This window comes from Haemorhous mexicanus, chromosome 17 (genome assembly GCF_027477595.1).
Source record: "Haemorhous mexicanus isolate bHaeMex1 chromosome 17, bHaeMex1.pri, whole genome shotgun sequence".
In the NCBI taxonomy this organism is placed as follows: domain Eukaryota; kingdom Metazoa; phylum Chordata; class Aves; order Passeriformes; family Fringillidae; genus Haemorhous; species Haemorhous mexicanus.
Genome location: NC_082357.1, coordinates 1,997,724 through 2,017,522, shown reverse-complemented (window position 1 = coordinate 2,017,522; position 19,799 = coordinate 1,997,724). Strand labels below are relative to the sequence as shown.

General features: G+C 52.9%; 1 protein-coding gene across 2 annotated transcripts; it reads right to left on the bottom strand.

Moving 5' to 3' along the window:
- Nucleotides 1-239: 239 nt before the first annotated feature.
- Nucleotides 240-18,671, bottom strand: ANKS3 (ankyrin repeat and sterile alpha motif domain containing 3). 2 transcript variants are annotated; one of them, XM_059861464.1, is made up of 18 exons: nt 18,626-18,671; nt 13,747-13,847; nt 13,445-13,620; nt 12,275-12,473; nt 11,942-12,063; nt 11,087-11,168; nt 10,269-10,404; nt 9,784-9,942; nt 8,597-8,722; nt 8,051-8,169; nt 7,591-7,758; nt 7,019-7,143; nt 6,620-6,761; nt 5,929-6,101; nt 4,654-4,769; nt 3,676-3,759; nt 3,145-3,240; nt 240-2,766 (listed from the first exon to the last, which is right to left on the bottom strand). In XM_059861464.1, exons 3-17 carry the CDS (start codon nt 13,612-13,614, stop codon nt 3,158-3,160), a joined length of 2,004 nt encoding a protein of 667 aa, XP_059717447.1. In that variant the 5' UTR covers nt 13,615-13,620; nt 13,747-13,847; nt 18,626-18,671; the 3' UTR covers nt 240-2,766; nt 3,145-3,157. The 2 variants fall into 2 exon arrangements, with proteins under 2 accessions (XP_059717447.1, XP_059717446.1); XM_059861463.1 differs by lacking the exon at nt 18,626-18,671 and adding an exon at nt 18,342-18,594.
- Between the last annotated feature and the right edge of the window lie 1,128 nt (nt 18,672-19,799).

The following is a 19,799-nucleotide window of genomic DNA, read 5'->3' as shown; positions in this document are numbered from 1 at the left end:
CTGCGCCTGGCTCCAGCCCTTGGCTTGGAGTATCTCAGTGGCTCCCACTGGACTCCCACATCCCCGAGCCTGGCAGTGCTGGGAGCTCAGGGCTCAGGCAGTCCCAGGCCCCTGAGCCTGCAGCCTCCTGGCAGAGTAGGCTGGAAAATCCTGTGTGCACTCCTGCCTGCCCTGCAATAATAAATCAGGGAACTTATTCAGGATTCCCCAGCTCCCTCCAGAGATACCCACACACCACACACAGGCTTCTCAGCTTTTATTCATTTATCCAAATCAGCAAATGCTATTTTTCCATGGACAGCTCACCTTAGGGTAGCACCAGACTCCTGGTGCCTGCACAGCCCCTCTAGCTGCAAGAATGCTGCTTCACATCCTGCAGTTAAGGATCTGGCCCCTCAGGGCTACTCTGTTGTCAAAGATCCCCTCTCTGCTGGGCCCTTGGGTGCTCTCACACCCCTTGTTGAAGCCTTTACACCTGCAGCACCTGACTGGGGCCTTTTTCCTTCACACACACACTGCCACACCTCCCCCCTTTTCCCAGGCATTCTAATGTATTGGATAGATCCTGTTAATCCTCCAGACCTCTTTGATTCCAGGCTCAGACTTAGCAAAGCAAGCCTCAAATCCCTGCAGTCACCTTCCAGCCACTGCTCTGCACAGCCCCCTGCAGAGCCCCCTGAGGCCACTACTGAGCCAGGGCTTTTCCCTTAGGAGTTTTTTGGGGGGGTTTGCCTCACATTCAAGGGAAACAGCACTAACACCCCCATATTACTGCAGCCAGAGGCCCCACCAAGGCTAGGGAGAGACCTTGGAACTCCCCAGTGACAGGGAATGAGGGACAAACCCTGAACACTGCTCCCAGCACAGCCTCAGCCCTCTGAGGAGTTTCCAGGGGTGCTGCATGAGGACAATTCCTTCCACCTCATCCAAACTCTTCAGGGTGAAGCTCCTGCAGCCTCACCCTGCAGCTGGCACTGGGTGCCCACGTGCTCCATGGCATCTGCTCAAGATGAAAAAACAGTGCCCTGTGCTGAGGGTGGGAGGCAAGCACAGGCAGGAAGCAGCCCCCAGAGTGGGGGACACTGCCAGGCACATGGGGGCACAGAGGAGAGGGCCACACCTGCCTGGGGCCAGGAAGCACAGACACTGCAGGCACACCAGTCGTCACCCCTGCCTGAAGGGACTCAGGGGTGACAGCTCGTGAGAAGGGGTGACCAGCTGAAAAGATGGAGCTGGATGGGTTTTTATATTTGGGATCTGTGCCCAAAGTCCAAATAGCAGAAGGAACACACAGCTCCATCCTCTTCCCAAAGGGACTTATCCTGATTCACCAAGTCAGCAGTCATCGACTTCAGATTTTGATTGTTGTGTTTTTCCCCCTTAGAGGATTCAGGAATAAATGGGAACACAGAGTCACTGGAAACCACTCTACACCAAGGTCCCTGGCACCCTCACCCAGTCCCAGGGACAGGCCTGTCCTTGGCAATGCCCCCTCATGAACACCCTGGCAGAACTCTTTCCCAGAACTAAAGCCTGCACATCAAAGGCAGGCAGTGGTGAGGAGCAAAGCCTGGCACCACAGCTCTGTCTGGGCTGTGGTTCCTTTGCCCACCTCCAATGGGGCACACAGCCATCCCTGCTCCTGCTCTGCTGCCTTGGCACACCCCTGCTTGCCAAGGCAGGGGAAGCTCAGCAGTCCCAGCTCTTCCTTCTCTCTCTCTCTCTCTCTCCTGTCTTTCCAGGGGATCCGTGCCTTGCTGGGATCTTGGCACACCAGGCCAATGACCTCTGCCACAGAGCACGGACCACAAAGCCAAGTTCTTGAGGATGGAGTAACAGTGATGTCCTGCTTCTGGCCAGGACAGGGTTAATCTCTGCAGGACCAGGACTTCTCCTGTACACTTCTGTCATTACTGCTGCTGCTGTTACTGTTCCTAATCTCATTGCTGTTTCCAGTAAAATGCTTTTATTTCTACCAGTGATCTTCACCTTTTGTGCCTCCAGTTCTCCTCTCCATCCCACCCCAGGGGAGAGGAGGTGAGGAGGGGGAGTGGGTGAGTTGGGAGTGTTTCAGTGAATGCCATTCCTAAACCACCAACGTGATCACACCCAGCCCCTGAGGACAGCAAGAACCCAAAGTGAACAGAGTGGGATGGTTGGATGAACAGACTTTGAAGCCCAGATCTGGGGTGGCAGTAGAGCAGACATTCCAGCTAGGAACAGGGCTGCAGTTTGAGCTCCACTGCAGCTCAAAGAGCCAAACATCACAAACTCCACTCCCTTCACCCCTCCACAACAAACTGCCTTTTTTATGGCCTCAGATCCATTCTCTGGGCCAATCCCCGTGGCACAGGAGGAGCCAGGGACACATTTCAGAGGCCCTGGGGAGCTTGGGATGCAGAAAAGGATAATGAATTGATTGCTGTGTGCAACTGTCACCTTTCTACCACCACCCAGACCTGAACAACAAGGGATGCAAGAAGCTTAAGGCAGACAAAACTTCTATGCTTGGAGCTTCTCCTCCAAACCTAAACCTTTTGAACAAAGATCCTGGGAGCCTTGAGTCAGGCCCCCAAGAGCAGCTGGTTGTTGTCCTCTGCTGTCCCTTGTCCTCCCAGCTGTCTTCTCTGGTGGCCACAGCCTCCTCGGTGCCCTGCCAGCTGTGGTGGCCCTCAGCAGAGCCGCGGTGCTGCCGGCATGGCCCCGTGCTCCCTCTCCCAGGCACACTCAGCTTCCGGGTGGAACAGTCACCCGACGTCAGAATTCCTGCAGCCACCAGGAGAAAGGGACAGTCACCCTCTGCTGGGACACAGGGACAAGGAGGCTACAGATTTTCCAAAGGGAGAACCAACCAGAGGGCACACAAAGGATGGTGTGTGGGCTCCGAGCAAGCTCAGGGCATGTGGAAGTGAGGGATGGTGTCCCCTCAGTGCCACAGCCTGGGACTGGCAGTGAGGGATGGTGTCCCCTCAGTGCCACAGCCTGGGACTGGCAGTGAGGGATGGTGTCCCCTCAGTGCCACAGCCTGGGACTGGCAGTGAGGGATGGTGTCCCCTCAGTGCCACAGCCTGGGACTGGCAGTGAGGGATGGTGTCCCCTCAGTGCCACAGCCTGGGACTGGGCAGGGCAGCTGTTCCCACTCACCCTCCTGGCTTGGTTATGGCTTTGGCCGGCTCTGCCCGCTCTGCCCCAGGGCTTGGAGCCTTTGGAGGTTTTGAGTTACAGTCTGCAGAGCTTTTCCTGAGGACAAACCAAAGGGAAAAAGCAGCATTAGGAAGGGGCCAGGAAGCAGGAAAGAACAGGCTGCACTCAGCCACTGCTGTGCTGCCTTCCTGCTCTGAGAACAGGGATGTCTCTACTGTCTGCAAGGAGCTGGGACAATTTCCTGTCACCAGGAGAACAGGACACAGGATTAGGGAACCACTTCCCCAGCAGATCTCACCACTGAGCAGGAGATGCAGGGACCACCCCCCACCTCTCAGCCTGGATCTGCCAGCAGGGGATGATGCAGAGCCCAAGATCTGCAGCAAGAACAGCACCAACTCCAGAGTCTGGAGACTTCCCTGACCAAGCAAGGATTCTCCCAACAACAACTCCAAACCACCAAACCCCATCCAGCCATGCCTCCCCCATCACAACAGTTCCTCCAGATGCCCAGAGTCCTTCCCAGCTTACCCATCTCTCCCACACACTCCTCCAGCACAGCTGACAGCTCAGGCAAGCTCAGGGACTTCAGGGAAGGTGGCCACCCTTCCAGCACTGCAAGGACAGGGACACAGTTAATCCATCTGCAGCTCTCTGGGACAGAGCACACAAGGGGCTGGTGGTGCTGGGAAGCATCCCCAGCCAAAGGGATTCCAGTTAGGGCTTCTGAATCACATAGGAAGAGAGCTGGAGCTGCCTGTGCCAAACTGAGGGGTTTTCTGGCAATTCTACCACTTAGGAATTTACATTTTTTAGACTGGCTGGGTTGTTTATTAAGAGAATCTCAAATGGATTGAGTGTAGTGGACAGAAATCAACAGGATCTCTGCTGTGTTACTTCTACGACACAGGCAGCAAAGAACAGGTCACTAGAACATGTCACAGGCAGCAAGATAAGAGAATCTCAGAATCATGGAATTATTTAGGTTGGAAGGGACCTTAAAGCCCATCCCACTCCACCCCCTGCCATGGATAGGGACATCTTGCACTAGACCAGGTTACTCCAAGTTCCCTTCAACCTGGCCTTGAGCACTTCCAGGGATCATTTACCAACTCCTAGGGATAAGGAACTGCTGGGTCAGGCCTGCTCAGCCACAGAGGTTTGTCCCATGGATCTAACAGCAAATTCCCCAACTGGGTTAGGGAACCAACCACCCCTTCTGGTTCAGACCCTGCTCCAGTGCACAGGGTGGTAACAAGCCCAAGGTGCAGCCACAGGTCCCCAAAGCGGGGCTGCCACTGGGGCCTGTGCTACACCTCTGCATTTTGAGCCACAAACGTCTGCCAGATCCCAAAACTTGCTGAGAAACTCCGCAAGTTCCACTCCAAATACCCTGAGAGCAAGAATTCAACTCCCTCTAAGAGTCTGGCTGCTCATCCATTCCCAATGGTCTGACTTTCAGCAAGGAAAGACAAGCAGGGCTTTGCCCTGGGCTCTCCTGGTGCTCACCTGGGCGCTCCCCGGGCCGCTCGCTCTCCCCGGTGCTGTGCTGCTCCTGCGTGTCCGGCGCTCCCTCGCCCACGCGCTCCGGGGCCAGCCGGGACGACAGCTCTGCCTGGCAGCTCCTGCCAAACCACACCCAAGCCATCAGCAGGACAGGGACAGGCTGGCAGTGACACTGCACATCCTACAGCCTGCAGTACCTGTGTGGGGTGCCCGGGCAGCACCTCTAAGGCCCTGGGGTACAACCTGCTCCTTGCTGCTTCCCGGGAGGAGGAAGTGGCGCCTCAGCCCAAGCCTGGGGTGCTGGCACTGCTCAGCTCCCGGCCACTGCTCCCCATCTGCAGCCACAGCCAGCTCTGCCCTGTGCACAGAGGAGCTGTGGGGGGACAAGACAAGGAGGGGCTGGGGTGAGCAGCAGGAAGCCCAAGCCAGGGGCTGTGTTGGTCTGTGGGAGAATGAGGCCCAATCCAAGGTTTCTAATGGGCAAAGGAAACGACTTCAGAAGAGGCATGAGGGGCACCCAGGTTCTCAGGCTGTCATCACCATCCCACCAATTCAAGCAGTGTATGGTTCAGAACATGGCAGGGCCCTTCTACAGCAGCCTCAGCTCCTCAGTCAGGGGGAAAAGCCAGGCTCTGCCCCTTGCAGTGGGAATATTGCTCTGCTGAGCTTCTGGATCCAACTTCAGCTCACCCTGGCTTGGAAGCCAGCAGACCCCACTCTCTTGGGCTAGGATCCATAAACAGCAGGATTTATGCCACTTTCAGGGATGTTCCTATTGTATCACTGGACAGAACAAGGCCCATGAGAGGAGTATAACTGGGGCACAGAGAAAAGCACCACAAAGGTAGTAAAAGGAGTGTCAGGAGGTTATTTAGATTATTTTGCCAGCTGTCACAGAGTTGCAAGAAAAATATTCTTCACTTGTGAGGTACTGCACATCCTTTGCCAGGGTATGGGTTAAAAACTCCTTCTCGTATTCAAAAAGATCACCAAGTCTTACCCTGGGTAGGCACAGCCTCAAGCCTTTTGGTTGCTTCTAGTTGAAGCAGGAGCACCCCAGCACCCCCATAAAGGCCACTTCCAGCTCATGCATCTGACCAAAGCTTCACATGTGCTCCCATGGCTGTGGCTTTTCACTAGGGAAAGGCAGGATCCAAATGTGTTCAGGTGCCAGGTGAGCTCTCCTGCCTTACCCTGAGAATCACCTGTAAGGCTGCCAATATGACCCCAAATCCTATTTCCCAGCAGTCTCAGTGTCACTTCCAGGGAATGACTTACTTGATCTGATCCAGCAGGACTCCAGCATCCGTGGTGATGGCCTGAGCCTCTCTGAGCTGGCACTGGATGGCATTCCAGGTCTCATCCCGCTCCATCAAACAGCTCTCAGCCACTGCACGCAGCTTCTGCTCCTGGCACACCTGGCCCTTCATCACCTGCACCTCTTCACACCTCTGCAGCAGAGCACACTGGGGATCAGGCTGGGAGCACTGAACATCTCTCGAGTCCCTGCTATTTTAATGCCTGAGGCAGCCAGAACGTTCCTTTACGGTGGGAAAGGAAGCTGGATGAAGCTTGTATACTGAGTACAGGGTCTCTCCACACTAAGCCCAGCTCCACAGCTACAATTCCCCCTTCCTCTCTGTTTACAAAGTTACTTATGAGTCCAAATTTCCCAAAACAACACAAGTCTGTTCACCGAAACTGCACCACAAAAATGACACTGCTGGGAAAGAGTAGGGATTTGATTCCTGCCCTGGCTCCTATAGCTCCCAGCTGGATGGGAACCAGACAAAAAGGAGCACCAAGGATGAGGAGTGGGTAAGTTGTACTTGTGCTGTTTGTACACCAAGCGTGTCCACTGTAAGCCATGGCTTGAGGTGAAGGAAAAACCATCAGAGGCACAACAAAACCACGTCACTGATCGCTTCCTGCAGGGCGTAGGGCCCTGAGGAGCTGGCAGCAGCCTCACCTTGTGCAGCTGGATGGCCAATTCCTGCATCTCCGCCTCCAGCCGATCGGCGTAGGCCAACTCCAGCGCATCGCTGGGCGGGCGGGCGCTGCTGTGCCAGCGCGCGATGGCCGAGGTCATCTTCCTCTTGGGGCCAAAGAGCCTGGGGGATGGAACCAACACGGGTCAAGCCCTGCACCACCTGCCCCTGAGCACAGCAGGACGCCATGAGCACCTCTGCAGTGTCTGGTCTCTCCAAGGTACCTTCAGAAGCAGGAGTGCGCTACAGCTGAGGACAAGGGGAGGTCGAATTGTGTGGCAGCCAGAAGAGAGCAGCACTCCCCAGCTAAACCTTCTTGACCAGGCTGCACGTGGTTTGTAGGGGGAAGCTGGGACGGACAGGACAGGACAGACACTCACGTGATGCCTATTTCCTTCAGGTCACTCTCTGTGAGGGTCAGGAAGATCCGGAGGTCCACGTCTTGCTCCTCAAACACCTGCAGGTACTTCAGGCACCCAATCTCCTCAAGGAATGTTGCCAGGTCCTGCAGTCCAGACAAAAGAAACTTAGTTACACCCTCTCAACAAAAGCACCACCATTGCTCCTAATCATAAATATCTGCTTCCTTATGCTGTTGTAACACCTTTCTGGGTTCCAGCAGCAACGTCTTGTGGTTCCCTGCCCTTGTCCACAGTCACACACCAGGGCTGGCCTCTGCTGCAGCCACACCTCTTCTAACAAGTGCAGAGCAGAATGACACAGAATCAGCTACCCCAGCCCACCCCACTGCCAGGTTTGATAGCCCACCCACAGGCCTGAAGGGTCTAGGAAACCCCTCCCAGCAACAGCAACATTTCAGCAAACAGCTCCTCTTCAAGAAATTGCTGTCTCACAAGCGTTTAAGTTTGGAATACAAGGTGCTTTGGTAACCTTGGAAAAGCCTCCCACACCTGGCACAGTGGCAGAACCTGGAGGACAAGTCTGTGGTTACCTGGGGCCCTGTGTAGGCCGGGGGCTCAGGAAGGACCAGGTGCTGGCAGCAGCCCCCAGCCTTCCCCAGGCAGTGGCTCCACTGGCTGTCACTGTTGCTGAAGCGGGTCTTGCCCTTAAAGCTCTTGGCTTGTTTCCGACTTGGAGGGCTGTTGGTGTGGTCAGAGTCCTGGAAAAGAAAAAACCACCCACAGAATGGAAAGGATGATTGTGCAGAGATGTCAGGATTAGGGGGACTAACAATTGCAGGCTCCTCCAAATCCTTAAGGCCCTTTCGTACCCCAGAGCTGCCTTGACCCACGTGAGCTGTGAGTAACCTCCAACCTCTTCCTCCTCCTTGGTTTTACTGTCCCTGGAAGAGCCTTTCTTCACCCAGCCTGGCCTTACAGGGTCCCATGGTAGTAGAGTCTCCCAAGGGTGAAGGCACTGACCAAGCTGAAGGCAAAGAAAAGAAAACCCACCTCATTGCTTTCCAAGGAGCCTTCACTGCTAACTCCCGGGATTCTAATTAGGCATTCACTGCTGCTGCTGCTGCTGCTCCTGATGGTTCCCAAGCTATTGCTGGACAAAGCACTATCCTCTGGAAAGGAACAGGAAAAAATATATTGAAGTACAACTTTGTTACATTCTGGTTTTGTTACACAATTACCAGCAAAGCCTCCCGGAGGTGTAAAGGAAGGTGAGATTCCAAGCAAGGCTTTGTGTGCAGCACTCCGGACACCAGAAGACCCCGAGGCAGAGATTTCACATCAGATCCCCAGCACTCTTCATTCCCCAAGTCTGTTTGCCACCAGAGACACTTCTGGAAACAGCCATGCTCTGTCTTCATCCCACCCTCCTTCAGACTATTTGTACAAATTGATGAAATTGAGCTTTATCTTCTGTAGCTCAACCATCCCAGCCCTCCCTCAGGACCAATATTCCAATCTCAGCGTCTTAGTGGGAAAGGAAGCCAAGGCCTGGACTCACACCCAGGTGGGCACTGCATTTCTGAGACAGTGACTTACCCCTGCTGCTGCTGCTGTCCACGTCCAGCTCGTTGATCGGGGAGGTGACGTCTCTGTGCCGGATAACACCGGGCACACAGCTGCCATCATTGCTGAAGGTGACATAGCCCTGAGGGGGCACCTGCTCTGTGTGCAACAGGAAGGGAGAACAGAGATTAGGATGCAAGTTAATCAGGGAGGCTCCTGCAGGAAATGTAACTACTTCTGGATGTGAAAATAACCGAAATGAGAGACTGTGCTCACAACTGACAAGTTTCATTCTAAAAAGCACAGAAAGCACCTGAGAAATGCAGGGTCCTGCAGTTCCCTCACATGACCCCACAGCACATGAACTTCATTTACATGCTTACATTGAAAGAAAGTCAAAGAAAACACCTTATAGCAGAGATGTACCTTAAACAGCAGCTTCCAGCACTCCCTCTCCTCGTTATACTCAAATTATGAAAGGGGAGAAAGAGCTGCTTAGGAGAGCAGCCCTACACACCCTGCAGAACCAACCCTCCTGCAGCTGTGCTAAAACACCAGGAGAATCCCACTGGCATTTAAGAAGCTGACAGTATCATTCCAATAGAGCCTGGGGGATAACACAGACTCACAGACCTGTGTTTAAGAGAATGAACTGAGCTTTGAACATGCTTTCAAGTCCATAATCTTGGTTATTCCAGGCAACCAGTCTGAGAAGTACCTGTGACAGACAGCAAAACAAACCTCCTAGCACTGCATCAGGATGTCTGAGATCATCTTTCTCTCGGTCTCTTGCAAAAGTTTTGCAATTTCATTTTGAGAAGCATTTCAAGCATCAGGGAAGGCAAAACTCACAAGTTCACTCTTACGATCAAAGATTTCTTGGCCGCTGTGAGCACCTCCCTGTCATCAGCTTCAGAAGGGCTCTCAAACTTTTGAGCCTGCCTAAAAAGGGAAACTGAACTGTTCTCAAGAGTCAGGGGAACAGCAGTTGAGGTGAGAGCAGAAAAGTATCCCACTCATCAATATCCAGCCTTGACAAAAGAGTTCAGGGGGTTTTCTTTCTAACCCAGACACTGGACAGTGAACACCTTCATACAAAGCTATCTTTGTCCTGTACAAACCACACATGAACCCCAACAAATCAAAAATGGCCAGCAGGAACAGCTGCAGTGCATTTGAGATCTCAGGGGACTGTCCCTCAAGCTCCCAACTCTCCTCACCATAGCAAGACTGCTTCCTTCCCCCAAGGCCAATTGCAGTGATCTTGGCCAAGGCCTGGGGCCCCTCATGGATGCTGGGACCCTTGGTCCTACGAGCAGGTCTTTGTCTCTGGGGAGCAGAATATGATTCATCTGAAGAACTCAGCTCCTCATAGTTGCCTGCAGTTCAAACACAGGTTGTTAGCAGCACAAGAAGTCATTTGCCTGTTTTACTTGCTACTGGTCCTATAAGTGCAGTAGAAAGAAAAAGAGAAATGTTAAAGAGTGAGGATGGAACAGCTAACCTAGGTCAGAAAGGGGCCAGCAGACAAGAGTTGTTGGCTTCATGCCTCTTTCATCCTTAGAAATGCTGGAATTTCCAGGATAGAAATTCCAGGTAGAAATTTTCCAGGTAGCACTACCCCATCTACACAGTATAACATACTTTCAAACTATCACACACCTCACTGCAGGTTCCATCTTAAAATGGAACAAACATGTGTTACCTGGACCTCTGCAGAAGACCTTGGGCACTGGGGCTGCATGCAAATCTATCAGCCCCACAATCTTGGTATGGCCATACTTCATGGCCAGGGTCCGTGCTGTGGCTCCAGTGTTATCTCTGACATCTGCCTTCACTCCCTGCAGAAAAAATACCTGGTTAAGTGCACATGGCAGAGGGCAGTGTAAAAAATACATATGTATTTCAAAAAAAACCCCCAAAATTGTCTTAGCTCCTCCATCAGCAATACAGGCTCACCTTTGACAGAGAGTTCAAGCTGCACTAATACCCTGAATGTCTTTCTAGCTATCTCCAGTTTCTCCAATTCCTGAATGCCAAATAGCCCAGAGCTCTTGTGCACTGCCACTGGGAACAGGTTTGTTTGATCTGAAGTGTTTTGCATTGCTGCCTCCTTCTGGCAGTAAGCTGGACCAGTCAAAGGGGATTTAAACCAAACTGTGTAAGAGCCCTGCATTGCTCATGAGCTTTTGGATGCAGATGTCCAGTAGCCTGAGCATGCAGGCCTGTAAACACAATAGAAAAATTACAGCTTCAGTTGTTTTCTAATTCAGTCATTATTCAGTTATATCTGGACAGTCAGACCTCACTCCTATTCCTGCAAGGTCAGTGTAAAATCATGGTACCAGCCTGCAGAAAGTAGAAACTCTGAAAACAGTCCTGAAAGTGTGGGACTTCAGAGGTGACTGTCATCAAGGAGCAAACATAACACTGCCAAAAAAAGCATGGTGTCAAATTTGTGGTAGTTCCTCTGAGGGCTGGAACCAGACATTCAGCTACACAGAGAACGGTCAGGACACTTACATGATTGAGGAGGTATTGAACAATTATCTCATGGCCAGAAGCAGCTGCTTCCATCAGAGGTGTGTATCCATACACTGGCTCCCTGGAGAAAGAACACACACGTGGACAGGCATAACCACAGCTGAAGTTCTGCCATTCCCTAACAGAGCATTTGCACCCCTCAACCTTTGCTGATCACAGACTCTATGATGTACTGGCTGTCCTGTTGGAGAATTAATTCCCTGTAGAGACTCAGGGTTCCTAAACTGGCTACATAGCAACAGATTACTCTTCCAGCTGCAGATCTGCCTTTAAGAGCCCAAATCACTTTTGCAGGAGCTAATAAAGTTAAGAACCTCTTGTTGCCCTCAGGCAATTCCATGTGCATAAATGTGTGGTGGTCCCCAAGGCATGGGAATGCAGGGCACACTTCAAAAACCAACCTGAACTCTGAGCATATTGAAAAATCAATAAAAAGACTTATGAAGTGCACTTGAGTTCAGAAGGTGTCAGTGTTTAGCTGATAATTAAACAAGCAGTAAATCTAACTTCCCTTGATCTTAGTTTAATAAACAGTGACAGCTTGGCAGACTTCAATTCAGTTTGCAGGTCACCTGTCCCTATATTAGCTGTGCCACATCTTGAGGTACAGGGGGAAGACAAAAGCAGGTGTCTGTTGGAGCGTGTTCATCTGCCACCTGTTGCTTTCATGAATGACAAATGACAATGAAATGATAATGAAATTACTGCCGGCCGGGGGTTTCTGTACATGGAACTCTAATCACAGTTTTTTATTTCTGAGACCTGCCTTTTACAGCTTTCCCAAAACCCTCTGATTTGAAGGATTCCCACATGAAATGACAGATTCCTCCTTACTTGCAGTTGGCATTTGCCCCATTCTCCAGTAAGAACTTGACCATCTGCTGGTGCCCGGCACTGGTGCAGTGGAACAAGGCAGTCCAGCCATGGATGTCCTTCATCTCCAGCTCTGCCCCTTGCTGCAAGAGAACAGACAATATTCTTTACTGCATCTGCTCTGCTCAGGCTTTCAGCCACTGCCCCTTTATACTGGGACACCAGGAGTTTAAATTAAATCCCACCACAAAGCAGACCTCACAACAGAACACAAAGTGGCAGCTTGTGGATAATCCCTCCCTGAGCATTTCAACCACGTGCTGTGGCTTTTCCTGTGTTTCATGGGATACACACCTGTAGAAGGAAGTAAGCCACACTCTCATTGCCACAGCTGGAGGCCAGCATGAGGGGAGTCTGGCCTTCTGGGGTGGGGATGTTCACGTTCACTCCCGCTTCCAGCAGCAGGTGCACGATGTTGTCGTGGCCGATGTAGGAAGCGTACATGAGTGGGGTCCAGCCCCCACAGTTCCTCTGGTTCAAATCCAGGTCTCCACTAAGGAACAGAGGAAAGATATCACATGAACTACTGTGCTGGAGCTGTGGACCACAGCTGGCTTCTGCAGACTCTTGTTATCATCTAGCACTGAAGTCTGCGTGGGAATTTCCACCAGCTCCAGCACAACCTCCCCCAGATTGCAGAATCACAGAATGCTTTGGGGTAGAAGGGACCTTAAAGACCACCTCATTCCACCCCCTGCCGTGGGGGGAACACACCTCCTACTAAAACACTAAGGAGGTCAATTTTATCAGCACATTTGCCCCTGGAAACTTTGTGCCAAGAACCCTTTGGGAGTCCCAGTGACATGTCCCTGTTGCCCCGATCAGTGTGCCACCAGTGACAAGCGGACCTGCAGCAGGTGGCACCCAGCCGTGCCACCGGTGACAAGCACACCTGCAGCAGGTGGCACCCAGCCGTGCCACCGGTGACAAGCACACCTGCAGCAGGTGGCACCCAGCCGTGCCACCGGTGACAAGCGGACCTGCAGCAGGTGGCACCCAGCCGTGCCACCGGTGACAAGCGGACCTGCAGCAGGTGGCACCCAGCCGTGCCACCGGTGACAAGCACACCTGCAGCAGGTGGCACCCAGCCGTGCCACCGGTGACAAGCGGACCTGCAGCAGGTGGCACCCAGCCGTGCCACCGGTGACAAGCGGACCTGCAGCAGGTGGCACCCAGCCGTGCCACCGGTGACAAGCACACCTGCAGCAGGTGGCACCCAGCCGTGCCACCGGTGACAAGCGGACCTGCAGCAGGTGGCACCCAGCCGTGCCACTGGTGACAAGCGGACCTGCAGCAGGTGGCACCCAGCCGTGCCACCGGTGACAAGCACACCTGCAGCAGGTGGCACCCAGCCGTGCCACCGGTGACAAGCGGACCTGGAGCAGGTGGCACCCAGCCGTGCCACCGGTGACAAGCGGACCTGGAGCAGGTGGCACCCAGCCGTGCCCGCCCAGCCCCTCTCACCGCTGGATGCACTCCTGCACCACTTGGTACTGCCCGACGGAGGAGGCCGTGTGCAGGTCCAGGGGCACGTCCAGCTCCTCGCGGCACAGCACGGGCCCCACCCCGTGCCACATGGAGAGGCTGCGGCTCAGCAGCTCCGACTCGCTGGCCTCGTCGCTCAGCTCCGACATCCTGCCCTGAGGAGCCAAACCAGAGCACAGCACTCAGCTGCTGATCCCTGTTTTCCATACAATTACAGCTCCATGTTGCCACAGGCTTGGAAGGTGAGGCCAGCTCGGATGTGTGGGGTTTCAAATTCTTACCTCAATTTTGATTGACTCCTCAGCCCAAAACAATAACTGTTGCTGAGAAGATTTTGCTGGAAGTTTTCTCTTGCTGTAGAGAACTCTGGGATTCCAATACACTGGAAAAATAAAAGGCAATAATGCTAAAGCCCACATCTTTCAAATCTCCTTTTAAGACTGCAGAAGCAGTGGCTTTATTTCCTCCCTGTCTAATCCAAACATGCCTAAGGCAGCTTTGAATAACCTCGACAAGAGAAGACTAAACATCTATTTAAGACCTGAAGGTAGGCTGAGTGTTTTACAAAAGGATGTCACTCTTGCTCTGCATGTTTTATAATGCAGGGAGAGAATTAAGAATTCATGTCTCAGACATTCCTGGTCTTGCCCATCTGTCTTGCATTACAGAATGGTCCTGATTAAATTAAGACACAGTCATTAATAATGACAACTGCCCACTGCTCCCAAAACCACTCTGTCACCTGAAGAGGGTGCACCTTCCACTGTCATCAGGTTGTAAGCAGATTGTTTCTATCATTTATTGTTTCAGCCCTTCAGAGGCAGCCCAGCCCCATCTCAGTGAATCCTGGAAAATGCTGAAACAGTGGGAGCAGCAGCACACCTACCCATTCATTATCCAAGCACACCCCACCTCCTGCAGACACAACTTAATTACACAGCTCCTCCAGCTCCAGGACTGCCTGAAAGGTTTATCCCAGGCCCAGCCTTAGGGAGCAACTGCAGACTATTCATTTGAACCTCCCACAGGAGAGTGTTCCTGTCTGACACTCCATGAAGAGCTGCTCAGCACAGCTGCATCCAGCAGCTGAGGGCTTCAGCTGCAGCTGCAGGACACCGAATCCCAGAGTGGTTCAGGTTGCAACGACCACTGGGTGTCATCTCACCCAACCTCCCTGCTCAAGCAGGGTCATCTGAGCACATTACCCAGGGCTGTGTCCAGGTGGGCTCTGAATATCTCCAGGGAAGGAGATCCACAGCCTCTCTGGGCAGCTTGTTCCAGGCAATCCCATGGGAATTGCTTCCCCCTCCCTGTAGTCTCACTGCCCACCGTACAGCACTCCTGGGGCTTGCCTGGTCCCTCTACATAAGCTAAGCCAACATAAAGTCCTTCTTCCTCCTGGTAACTGCTTACCAATTTAACTCCTTGGATTCATTCTGGGGTCAGGCAAATGCAAAATGAGGAATAAAGAGAGCAAGAACAGGTTTTTCAGCAGCAGCTGCTCCTCAGATTCCCTCAGCTGTAACATTTCAAGACCATTCTCCTGTTTTCTGAGCAACTGGGAGTCTGCCTTGCAAGCACTAGTCCCTTTTCTTATGAGAAAACACCTTTCATTCCTGTCTCTTCACTCCCCACCTAGATCCTTTCTCTCCCACCCTCCTTTTCTTCCCCTCCTTCATTCTCAGCTTGTTAAGACTACAAAAGCACCATCTATTCTAGTCCATCAGCTGGTAAGAAATTATTTCCCTTAAAAAATATCTGCAAAAGCACCTACTTTACCTGACAGCAGCAATTTGTAGTGCACTGAGCAGCCCAGAGTCCTCAGACAGGAATAAGGGAAGGGCCTGAACACCTCACAATCAAAACACAAGGAGAGCTAGGAGGATTGAAATGGATCATAAGGGGCAAAGCCAGAGTTTCTCAAAAAACAGATTAAAGCTGCCCCAGGGAGGCCAAAATGCAGTGAGTGAAAGGAGGTAGAATCCAGGGCAGTTTGTAGAAGCACATTTAGGTGCAAGTCTAGCTTGTTGTTCTCTACCCTACTTGTTAATTTGGTACATTAATTATAAACCACTCAGGTGTTTGGTCTTTGTCAGAATCAGCCACTCTCAGGTACAAGTTACCAATGCAGCCTTGGTGAGGTGATCCACAGTCAGCAGGACAATAATGACAGGACAGAACAGAACATCCAGGACCTTCAGCCTCTTACATCTCCCCTGTGCTCTGCCTATATATTTGCTTTTTACTTTTTAAAGCTCTGAGATTTCCCCTCAGACTGAACTTTAGCAGGTTGTCAGCTCTGCAAGCACCTAAGGACAGCTGCTCACAATCTCCAGGACAACAACAGTGATCAGAACCCTCAGGACTGAAATGAAAAGACCTGAATGAAACAAAATCAGGGTTGTCTGGTGCAAAGAGGAGGAGTCTGGAGGGGACATGTGACACAAGAATCCAATACATAATAATCCCTCATATCATGGAATACCAGGATGGTTTGGAAGGGACCTCAAAGCCCATCCTGTCCCACCCCCTGCCATGGGCAGGGACACCTTCTACAATCCCATGTTGCTCCAAGTCCTGTCCAACCTGGCCCTGGACACTTCCAGGGATCCAGAGGCAGCCACAGCAGAACCTAAGAAGCTCAAGTGATTGCAGAGAACATTTTAAATAAAGCCCACAAAAATCCCTGTAAAAGTAAACATGAGAGTACTGAGGGACACTGGGTTACTAAAAATAAGTTTGACCAAGACCTCCTGAACATTCACAGGCTGTTCCCCTGCGTTGGGATAGAGTGACAAGTTCACATTTGTTAGAGGCCTCGCTCAGCTCTGCTGTCCTGCTCTCAGCTGGGACAGAGCTGGGACATTGTCTTGCCAGCAGCTGGCACAGGCTGCTTTTGGATTTAGGATGAGAAGAGTGCTGATAACACACTGATGCTTTGGTTGCTGCTATCCAGTGCTTACCCTAAACCAAGGACTTTGCAGCTTCCCATGCTCTGCTAGCAAGGAGGTGCCCAAGAAGCTGGGGGGAGCTGACCCAAACTGGCCAGAGGGATATTCCATTGCACAGAGTATGGAATTCATGTACTCCCAGTATGTGAACTGGGGAGCATGGCTGGGAGGGGCCAATCAGAGCTTGGACATGGGATGGGAATCAGCAGGTACTGAGCAACCATGTTGCTTTTGAGTTTCTTTTGGGTTTATTTTTCTCATTATAATTATTATTATCATTATGTTTTACTTTGCTTCAATAATTAAATTGTTCTTACCTCAAGCCGTAAGGTTTTCTACTTTCTTTTCTGATTCTCCTCCCCATCCCACTGGGATGGAGCAGGGAAGAGCAGCAGCCTGGTACTTGGTGACCAGCTGGGGTCAAGCCATGACACCTGTGAGGCTGCTGTTGTTATTATTATTACTAAATTTAATCCATCAGCACTCAGCTATTTATCAGGGTCAGAGCTCTACAGTGCTGGGGCACAGAGCAGGCAGCAAACCCCACACTGCCCTGGATTTGGAGTTTGCTGTTTGAGCCAATCAGAAGGCAGAGAAAAAATAAACTTAGTAAGAAAACTGACACAAAAAGCACCCTAGAGCCACACTACAATAAATGGGAGGTGATTTGAGAAGCAACCAGCCCCCACCACAGAACAAATGCAACACTGCCTGTTAGTCACCCTCAGCAGGCACTGCTCAGCTCCAGGCTCTGCTCAATTCACTCCCTCACATCCCCTCCCACAAGCACAGGTGACATCCACACGTGTCCTTCTGTCCCAAAACAGGGACACCCAAGGCACCACTGTGGAGGTTGCTGGAGGTTCCAACTGAGCCAGTAAACTGACAAGAGAGAGTCAGGGAATGTCCTGAGTGGGAAGGGACCCCCAAGGATCATCCAGTCCAAGCCCTGGCACAGACACCCCAGCAACCCCACCCTGGGCATCCCTGAGAGCATTCTCCAAGCACTCCTGGAGCTCTGGCAGCCTCGGGGCTGTGCCCATTCCCTGGGGAGCCTGGGCAGTGCCAGCACCCTCTGGGGGAAGAGCCTTTCCCAAAATCCAGCCTGAGCCTGCCCTGCCCAGCTCCAGCCATTCCCTGTCCCAGAGATCAGAGCTGCCCCTCGGGAGGAGCTGCAGCCCCCCCTGAGCTCTGCCCTCAGTCTCCTTCTCCAGCTGAACCATCCAAGTGCCTCAGCTGCTCCTCAGACCCCTCCCCATGCCCAGGTCCCTCCTCTGGACACTCTGTAACAGCTTTAGATCCTTCTGATATTGTGGTTGCCTCCAGGACTCGAGGTGAGGCCAAACCAGAGCAGAGGAGGAACACACTCCGCTTCTGCTCCTGACTTTGCTCTAGTTCCACTAAACCAGCAATAACTTATCAGAGGGAGAAAAAAAAGCCTCCTTACATCCCTTTTTAGGTGCAATTGTTACCAGCTCAGGCACAACAGGAACCAGAACATCTCATTTTTGCAGTGTATCATTCACTGACTGACTGGGTTAGCACAAATCACAGCTGCAGGAACCACACCAGGTTCCTGAGGTGGGTGAGAGAAAACATTCCTGCATCCACAACACTCGAGTTCAATCCTACCCACATCTGTTGAAAATACACAAAATACACCAAGCTCTTCATCTTTTAATGCTTGGACTCAATCACCTTAAAGGTCCTTTCCAAGCCGAGTGATTCTACCCCGAGCCTGTCACCCTCAGGCACATTAAAGCACATCAAACAACCTCAGGAAAACGAAGTAAGAAGCACAAAAGCACTTGAGCAGCCACATTAGGGAGCACAGTGCCCCTGCCAGGGGCTGTGTCCGCCAAGGCAGCCGGACACGGCACCCGCAGGGCTCGGCCCGGGCTCGCTCCGGTCACACAACAACGCACCTGAGGCGAACCCAGCGGCTGGAGCCGCCACAGCGGCCGCCACACGGCTGTTACCGGACATCTCCCAGCGGAATAGCTCCGGGGCCGTTATCCCCACACCTGCCTCCCTCGCGGCCCTGCTAGCAACGCGGCCTCAGCATCGCAGACTTCAGCGAGCGGGAAGGAACCGCTGCGGCCACGGGCACACCGAATACGGGGAGTGCCCGGGGCCGGCCCTAGAGGTGAGTGCCGCCGCTACTGCCGCTCCCAGCCGCTGTCCCGTCCCAGCCCCGCCGCTCCCTCACCTGCGCCCCGGTGAGCGCCGCCGCCGGAACTAGTTCCGCCAGCGCAAGGCATGCCGGGAGCGTCCCCGCCCTCACGGGCCTCGTACTACAACACCCAAGAGCCCCCGCGGCGCCGGGCCAATGGGAGGAGCCCGCGCGAAGGGCGGGGCGAAGAGCAGCCAATGGGGTTGGGGCTGGCTGCGGGCGGTTGTAGCGAGCAGCCCCCGAGGACGCGGCCCCGCAGCGCTGTCCCCGGCCCTGCGCTCGTCCCGGTGCCGCCGGTTCGCTTTGCCCGCTGTCCGGCCCGGCCCGGCCCGGCGCTGAGCGGGGCGGTGGGCGCCGTGAGTGAGGGCAGGGGGGCGGGGCGGGGCCGGGAGCGGGATCCGCGTTGCCATGGGGATGGTGCGCGTGCGCCCGCGGCCGCCATTGCGGGGCTGTGAGCGGGGCCCCTCAGGCGAGCCCCGACCCTGGCCCGGGGCTCGCACCGGGGCTGCGGGGGCTCGGCCACGAGCCAAGCTCTGCCTCCCACCGTTACGGGTATCCTCACGCCTCTCCTTCCCAGCAAACGTCAGTTCTGGTGACAAGGAGAAGCTCAGGGTTTCAAGTCTCCATCACTCATGGACTCATTAAGGCTGGAAAAGACCTCCAAGATCATCAAGTCCAGCCTTCGACCTCCGTGCCCAAGCTCTCCAGAGTGTGCCTGTTGTGCCACTGCTAACAAATGTTTGTTTTGGTCACAGAGCACTGTTTGCTCCCACAGAGGATGCTGCATTAGCTGACTGACAAGTCAGATCCAGCGTCCATCCATAACCTTGGGATATTTATCTCGGATTTGGCACAGGGAACCATCCTAGGCACTTTGTTTTATCCCCATGGGGCTCCTCTGACCCTTGGCAAGCTCTGCCCAGTGTCAGAGCACAGTGCTCCAGCCGTGAGGATTTCCCTCTTTCTTATCTAGGTGAAATTCAGGGATTGTCTCACACCAACAAAACCACCACAGATCAGGCCTATAAAGTACCTACAGAGGCAATTTGCAAATTATAAACTTCCCAGGGAGATAATTGAGTTTAACTTCATGTTCTGAGGAGTGTCCTGGCCAATGCAGATGAGCAACACTTAAAATAATAAAAATGTGATAAAATAATCACATTGTTCCTTCAGTGATGAACATAAATCCATGGAATCACAGAATGGT

Coding starts and splice junctions, on each gene's coding strand:
- ANKS3 (XM_059861463.1), bottom strand. CDS start 18,402: ATGTCCGGTAACAGCCGTGTGGCGGCCGCTGTGGCGGCTCCAGCCGCT. Junction 13,848..18,341: donor AGCCGCTGGGTTCGCCTCAG/GTGCGTTGTTGT, acceptor TTATTTTTCCAG/TGTATTGGAATCCCAGAGTT. Junction 12,474..13,444: donor GTGCAGGAGTGCATCCAGCG/GTGAGAGGGGCT, acceptor TCTGTTCCTTAG/TGGAGACCTGGATTTGAACC.